General features: G+C 31.3%; 1 protein-coding gene and 1 long non-coding RNA gene across 3 annotated transcripts; one reads left to right on the top strand and one right to left on the bottom strand.

The window, feature by feature from the left end:
• Positions 1-298: 298 nt before the first annotated feature.
• Positions 299-4,766, top strand: LOC142607125 (protein FAR1-RELATED SEQUENCE 5-like). 2 transcript variants are annotated; one of them, XM_075778548.1, is made up of 4 exons: positions 299-344; positions 1,558-2,065; positions 2,651-2,712; positions 4,028-4,766. In XM_075778548.1, the coding sequence occupies exons 2-4, from the start codon at positions 1,822-1,824 to the stop codon at positions 4,088-4,090; spliced, it is 369 nt and encodes a 122-aa protein (XP_075634663.1). In that variant the 5' UTR covers positions 299-344; positions 1,558-1,821; the 3' UTR covers positions 4,091-4,766. The 2 variants fall into 2 exon arrangements, 1 of the variants encoding a protein (XP_075634663.1); XR_012839241.1 differs by lacking the exon at positions 2,651-2,712.
• Positions 4,767-4,893: 127 nt separating this feature from the next.
• Positions 4,894-6,899, bottom strand: LOC142607126 (uncharacterized). Its single transcript, XR_012839242.1, has 2 exons — positions 6,760-6,899; positions 4,894-5,197 (listed from the first exon to the last, which is right to left on the bottom strand). It is a non-coding gene; the product is annotated as an uncharacterized LOC142607126 (long non-coding RNA).
• Positions 6,900-8,105: the final 1,206 nt, after the last annotated feature.

The raw sequence follows: 8,105 nt of genomic DNA, 5'->3' as shown, positions 1-8,105 counted from the left end.
GTAGGTGGGAAACTGGAGATGCAGGTTATAATTATCATTCAGTTTTTTTTTTTTTTTTTGTTACTTTATAGCCGCGTTTTCTATACTTTGCTAATAAACTGACATGTGTAAAAAATGGCATATGCATTACACATGATTACTTACTTAAGTAAACTTAATCCAACTAACCCTAGGTAACTACACCACTTATTAAAAAAATAAAAAATAAAAATTGAAAAACTAAAATATAGATACGTATTCTCTCTCTCTCTCCGGCTTCTCTGTAAACCCAAAAACCCAATCCCTCTCTATTTCATCGACTTCTCACCACCGGTCACCCCTTAATCGCCATCTACACTTACCACGTGAGTCTCTCTCTCTCTCTCTCTCTGTTCTGCATTTATTTTTCAATGCCCACCAACTGTTTTGAAAGAATGTCTAAATCAACATGCTTCTATTTCTCACCATTGTTATTGATTGAAAACCTTTTCAAAGGTGATTATGACTTTGTTAGTATCATGGTGGGTTAACCACTGAATCTGTCTTTATTAATCATAATTTTATTTATACCTTTTCTTTGGTTTAGTAAATGAATGAATATTGGTATCGAGGGCATTGTATCAATGTAGATTTTTTATTTTTATAGTGGAAACATATAAAAGGGATATGTTTAAAAATTAGTAATAAGATAGGTTTTGATAATATATACTCCAAATTATTCTGGCTCAGGTACAAATAATTGATATTGTGGCTCACTGAACTTTTAATTGATAAACGTTGCTAGCATTGAAAACTGAAACCTCAATGATGATTTGTTATTTTGTATACATAACGAGGAAGTATTAATTGCAATTTGACATCTTATTACTTGTGAGGATTAAATTATTCAACTATTAGGAAGAACTTGATGTTAGGTTAGAACATTTTGCAAATCTGGTATATGGTCAGTGAATGCTCTTTCTTTGCAAGCTAAATTTGAAATTATCCATTAGGTTTTGAAAAATTGGTGCTGACCTGTTTATTATCATGTGTTTGACACAGTTCAATAATTTTCTTGATCCTTTATACATGGAGTAGCCTTTTAGTTTGATTGTTCATTGATAACCTTGATTCCTTACAAAAATGAAGAGGATTTGCTAGCTATAGTTTATAAGTGACCAAATCTTGCTTAATTTACGTATAAAAAAAAAATGAATTTGTGTATTTCTTCTTCTCTAGTATGTAATAGTGCTGCTATTTGCTGTCTTGTACTGTGGTTTTATTGTAGTTTTTGTGATACTAAATTTAGCTGAGTTGTAGAAATTGTATTCCTTTTTCATATTGAATTTGTGGTTTTACTGTGGTTTTATTTGCTGTCTTGTTCATATTGACTTGATTTTCAAATATATAAGCAACTAAGCGTAAGTAAACTTTATATAGGCTTCTAGACTTAGACATTCTAAAAATGTTGTGTTTTTAAGTAATTAATTGAGAGTATTCTTTGATGGGTTCTAAATATTGGAATACTATTTTTTTAATACTGTTTATAAAAATTTTCCTTTTTTCTAATTTGATTTTGAATGTGTATCTTGACTATAGATGATGGATTCTAGTCAAATCATTTTATTGGAAGATGAATTGAATGGTTGCATAGCTGATCAACAAGAGAATGCTCAAGTAGAACCTACTCATGGAAGCCCAAACAAATCAAATACTCCAAGTAGATATAGCAAGGAAATTGTATAAGTACCAGAAATTGTGTTGGAAGATGAATTTATTGGTTCGATAGTTGATCAACAAGAGGAGGCTAAAGTAGTTTTTACTCCTAGAAGTCCAAATAAATCAAATACTCCAGCAATTGGCATGAAATTTGATTGTGATGATAGTGCATATGAATTTTACAAAGAATATGCTCACCGAATCGGCTTTAGTGTACGGAAACATTCTGTAAAGCGAGAAAACGTGGGGCAAATTATAAGGAGAACATTTAGCTGCTCAAAAGAGGGTGAACGAGTTTTTGACAAACGTCGCGAAAATGCATCTTATCGTTGCCCAATTTCACAAACAGGTTGTTTAGCACAGATGACCTGTCATCTTCAAAAGGATGGTATGTTACATGTTGTTTCTTTTCACAGCCAACATAATCATAAGTTTGCTCCTTCACCAATGAAACATATGTTAAGAGCGAAGAGAAAATTTTCACTTGCTCAAAAAGCCATTGCAAATGATGCAGAGAGGTCTAGAATATCAATAAAACAAACCATTGAATTATTGAACATGCAAGCTGGGGATCGTGAAAATCTTAGGTTTATGGATGTTGACTATAAGAATCATGTGCATAATGAGACGAGGATGGCTTTGAGGAAAGGAGATGGACTTGCTATGATGGAATACTTTCATAAGATGCAATTGGCAGATCCATCTTATTTTTATTCAATACAAGTTGATGATGATGGTCAAATCATGAACATTTTTTGGGCTGATGCTAGATCAATAGTTGATTACGGGAACTTTGGAGATGTTATTTGTTTTGATACAACTTATCCAACAAATAGATATGATCGTCCCTTTGCTCCATTCGTTGGGGTTAATCACCACAAACAATCAATTATCTTTGGTGCAACTTTACTTTATGATGAGACTATAGAGTCATTTAAGTGGTTGTTTGAAATTTTTTTAACTGCAATGTCAGGAAAGCAACCAAGAACTATACTTACAGATCAATCTGTTGTAATGGCTAAAGCAATAGCAGAGGTATTTCCTAAATCTAATCATCGTTTGTGTGTATGGCATTTTTATCAGAATGCTGCTAAGAATCTGCATCATGTATTTCATTCATCTAAGCAATTTGCAAATGATTTTAGTGATTGTTTATATAAGTATGAAGATGAAGATGAATAGCTTGTTTCATGGGATTATATGCTTAAGGAATATGGTCTTACGGATGATAAATGGTTGTGTAGTATATTTGATGTGAAAGAAAAATGGGCTATTGTATATGGTCGACATATGTTCACTGCCGATATGAAAAGCACCCAACGTAGTGAGTCAATAAACAATGTGTTGAAGAAATACTTGAAACCAAAACATGATTTTGTGTGCTTTTTAGGACATTACTCTAGAGTTTTGGCTGATAAGAGACATCAAGAACTACAAGCAGAGTTCAAAATGAGCCAAACAAAACTGATTTTACAATCTAATGTAAAGATGTTGAGACATGTTGTAGAGCTGTACTCCCCAAAAATGTTTCAAATGTTTCAAGATGAATATATGAAAATTGTTGATTGTACTATTTACAAGGCTAATAAATCTGATACTATCACAGAATACAAGGTCAAATATAATCAAAGAATTCATGAGCACCTAGTTAAATATGAGCCTCAACTACTTCAGTGGAATGCAATTGCAAGAAGTTCAGCTTTGTAGGAATTCTGTATGCCCATGCTTTGAAACTTCTTGAACATAAAAATGTTAAGATACTTCCCGTCCAATATGTATTGAAAAGACGGACACAAGATGCAAATGCCGGTTCTATCAAGGACTATCATGGCATTGATAGTAAAGGTAAGGCTCAAGAGTCAATAGGAAAACGCTACTCTTATTTGAGTCACAATGCTCATGAAATTTCTACACTTGCAGCAGAGAATGAGATAATGTATGAACATGCCAAAGAATGTTTTGAAAAATTAATGAAGGAATTGCAAGAGATTAGAAAAAAATGTCATTCGAATAATATGGAAAGTTGCATAGAGGTCCATGGTGATGTTACTACGGATGTTTTACAAGGTGATAGCATATGCAAGATTAAAACAAAACCTACTATTAAGCATCCAAAGAGAAGGTTGAAATCTGCATTAGAGAAGAAAAATGGTAAATCTCGAAGCAAAACAACACATGCTAAAAAACATGGTAGTGGCTTACAAAAAAAAGATTGTGAGGCGAGACAAGTTGAATCACTTGGAAGCCTAAATAAAGTAAGATATGTTACATTCCACTATAATATGTCAATCTTGTAGGCACATAAATTTGTTTACAGTCTGTGACAATTATTCTTTGCTATTATTTACAGGTTTCAATAGCTACTTCTGATGTTATCCAAGAAAAGCATCATATTGGCAAAACCACTAAATAGATTGGAGTTAGGGTGCAAGAATTATGGATGGAGATTGAAGACTATGCAAATTTATTTGTTAGAGATTGAAGACTATTTATTTTTGTTAGACCATTGGCAAATTGAAGACAATTTTTTATTGTTAGACCATTGGCAAATTGTTTACTTTTTAGTATTTTTTTATCATTAGACCATTGGCAGATTGAAGCTGGTTTTTTTTATTTTATTGTTAGACCATTGGCAGAACCATTGGCAAGCTGTTTACTTTTTAATATTTTTTATTGTTAGACCATTGACAGATTAAAGTTGGCTTTTTTATTATCAAACCATTGGCAGATTGATCACTGTTTCTTATTGTTGGACCATTTGAAATGCATTAAGTTATTGTTTGATATAAACTTTATAGAGAAAAAAGTTATTTATATTTACAGTTTAGGCTGAATTATTTGAGCTATTTTGAGAGATAAAGTTTGTAGTTCAAAATGGTACCACTTTTTCTGCATTCCTAGTTTACATTTGATAGGAAACCAAGAAAACCCTGTTTTTGTTTATTGATTTTCATACAAACTACAATGCTGTCTTTATGCGCACATGACTTGGTGCAGATTATTGGAAGCTTGATTTTTATTTAATTTATTTTGTTTATTTTATCATATAACTGCATGAATCCTCTAGAATCTATCAATTTTTTGTTTGTAGATTAATCAGAATTGGTCTAGTTCTATACCCCAGAGGCTATGTGTTGTGAATCGGTGAGTTTGAAAGGAATTAGACATATTTGAGGCGACAACCCTCTAAAAAGTTAATAGACGAGAAGAGAATAGTTTAAATGGAAAATATTTGCTGCCTTTTATTACTGAAGTTGTAGCTTAAATACAACCATGACTAATTCTTGAAACATAGCACTATGGAGGGTCCATTATCATAAGTGTTATCTTCAATCTAGAAATATTACAACCGTTCTATTATCTTCAATCTAGAAATATTACAACCATTCTATTATCTTCAATCTAGAAATATTACAACCAATGCCCGCAACCAAAGCATGATCATCAGATCCAGGATATATGATTAGTAGAAATTTATTCCTTTTAGCATAAACTGCCGCAACTTGTACATGAGCCTAGTCTGCATCAACACATTAGAGCGAGGCCTTATGTTAAAAACCGCAATGAATAAAATTGTAATTATAAAATTAAGAGAAAAAAAATATAACCAATCTACAATATTTACATTGCAGCAACTAGTGGCTCTTAAGAAATATATGAGACAATTTTAAGGAATGACAAGATGACGAAGCATGAGATAATCCATGATAAATATGAAAATAAAAAAGTCATGCATTAGAAATTAGATGAATTTATTGAGAGACGAACAAGACCTGAAAATCATGTCATTTTGTAACCTATACATATAACTAATTCCCCAGCAAAAGTAATTTAGTTCAACCATTCAAGTTGAGAGATCAACAAGATAAATTAAGGCCACAAAAGAAAAGCATGGTTTAAAGGCTCATAACATAAAGCAAAAGTCATGTATCTTATCTTAGAGTAGCTAACTAAGCAGTTTATTGAGCTCTCAACAAAAAAAAAAAAAAAAAGATTGTTGAGTAATGCTATCAAGTTTGTACTAAGTACATATTTCTTTGTCCAGTCATCAAATGTATGTTGTTGTTAAAAATCTTCAATAATTTCTAGTCTATACACAAAACACACATGCCAAACATGTACTTAAACCTCTGGTAAATAACAAAATATGGTTTCGCAAAGTTACTGAGCAGGCTTAAAGCAATATATCTTTGTTGCATTTTTTTCAGTAAATTCCACAGAACACGAAGAAAATCTTAATCATTGAGGCTTCAGTTTTCAACGCTAGCAACATTTATCAATTATTTGTACCTGAGCCACAATATCATTGCCTCTGTAGATAGTGTAGGATTTCTGGAAAGGAAAACCTTTCACCTTTAACTTAGAGGCTGAGTCTTCCCCATTCTCACCAATAGCCTTTCATTCACATTTTTCAGTGTATATTCAGTGTACATGAATTTAGTTTGTTCCCAAAGTCAGATATTAATTTAGTTTTTGCACCCTTGAAGCCACTATACGACCCATTCTACAACAATATCCATTAAACCAATCAAAACCTTATCCAATATTTGAAATTCAATCACATATATGCCTCCTTAATCATAGATTATTTGAGATTTTTTTCTTATTTAAACATTTGCAATGTGTATTCTAAACTACAAAAAAGTTCAATCAATAATGGTGAAAAATAATTGATATCCTAATCCACAATATCAATTATTTGTACCTGAGCTAGAATAATTTGGAGTAACATTATCAAAACCTAGCTTATTACTAATTTTTAAACATATCCCTTTTATATGTTTCCACTATAAAAATAAAAAAATATGCATTGATACAACACCACCGATGCCAATATTCATTCATTTACTAAACCAAAGAAAAGATATAAATAAAATTAGGATTAATAAGACAGATTCAGTGGTTAACCCACCATGATACTAACAAAGTCATAATCACCTTTGAAAAGGTTTTCAATCAATAACAACGGTGAAAAATGAAAGCATGTTGATTTAGACATTCTTTCAAAACAGTTGGTGGGCATTGAAAAATAAATGCAGAACGGAATAAGAGAGAGAGAGAGAGAGAGAGAGAGGGACTCACGTGGTAAGTGTAGATGGCGATTAGGGGGTCACTGGTGGTGAGAAGTCGATGAAATAGAGAGGGATTAGGTTTCTGGTTTACAGAGAAGCCAGAGAGAGAGAGAATACATATCTGCGTTTTAGTTTTTATTTTTTTATTTTTTTAACAGGTGGTGTAGTTAACTAGAGTTAATTGGGTTAAGTTTATTTAAGTAATTATGTGCAATGCACGTGTCATTTTTTACACATATCAATTTATTAGAGCAGTTTGTAACCGTTCTGTTTGTTTCAGCATCAACATTTTCTGAAAAATTGTTCATTTTTCAAAAAATATTTTTTAGAAAATTATATCATTTTTCAGTGTTTGGTAACAATCTTAAAAATTGGCTTGAGAATGTTTTCTGGTGTTTGGTATGCAAATTTTTTTTTTTTTTATTTCTTGTGTAATTTAAAGTATGCGTATTATGTAAACCAACTAATGTAATCAATATTTTTTTTAAAAAAAACTAAGAATGAATTTGGTTTTCATACTAAAATTTTGACAATAGATACAATAAAAATTAGTTGTCAAATTTTCATGATCTCTACCACTCATTTTGCTCATATGTATGGACAAGAACATTCACACACACACACACATATATATCAACCATTTGTCTATATACATAAAATTGACAGGGGAATACATTTTTAATAAGTACAAAATAATAATAACTTTTCATTATCTACTCTTTTTGCTAGTACACTAATTGTTTACTATGGTCAACCAGAAGTCTTTAATATTACTCAAAATTATGTATTTATATAATATATCATCACTACATAGTATCTGCATAATGTATTTATCAACAAAAAAGATTATCCTATGTAAAAGCAATTTAGAGTCATATAGACATTATGTTTAAAATTTTTGTCTTTTTCTTCATTCATTCATTCTTTCTTCTTTTTTATTTTTTATTTTTTATATTTTATTTTTTTAGCACTTTTATGTGCAAAAAAAACTTATACATGGAATCCATCAAACCAAAAGTTTCTTAAAGAAAAAAATAAAATCAAGTTTGAAATTTGATGATGCAAAGAAGATCAGTAGGCTGGATGCTTCGGACTTGAAAGGACCACTTGCTCTCTCTGCGGCCTGAAGAAAAAAGAAAAGCGAATCAAAGGTGACTGGGGGTGCTGGCCAAAAACCCTCCGATGGCAAAGTTAGTTTTTCTCTCTATATTTTTGGAGTTCCAACTTTTTTGGAGTAAAATTCACATACCTTTGCCTTGTCTGAATTAGTCTTTATATAGTGCCTTCATGAACGGTTATCGAAATTAAGACCTCTCCTGGATTCAAGGAGGATTAAACGTAACTGCCATAACCGTT

The sequence above is a fragment of the Castanea sativa genome, chromosome 8 (genome assembly GCF_040712315.1).
Source record: "Castanea sativa cultivar Marrone di Chiusa Pesio chromosome 8, ASM4071231v1".
Classification (NCBI taxonomy): Eukaryota; Viridiplantae; Streptophyta; class Magnoliopsida; order Fagales; family Fagaceae; genus Castanea; species Castanea sativa.
The sequence above is the reverse complement of the archived record's forward strand: the minus strand, read 5'-3'. Positions and strand labels throughout refer to the sequence as shown.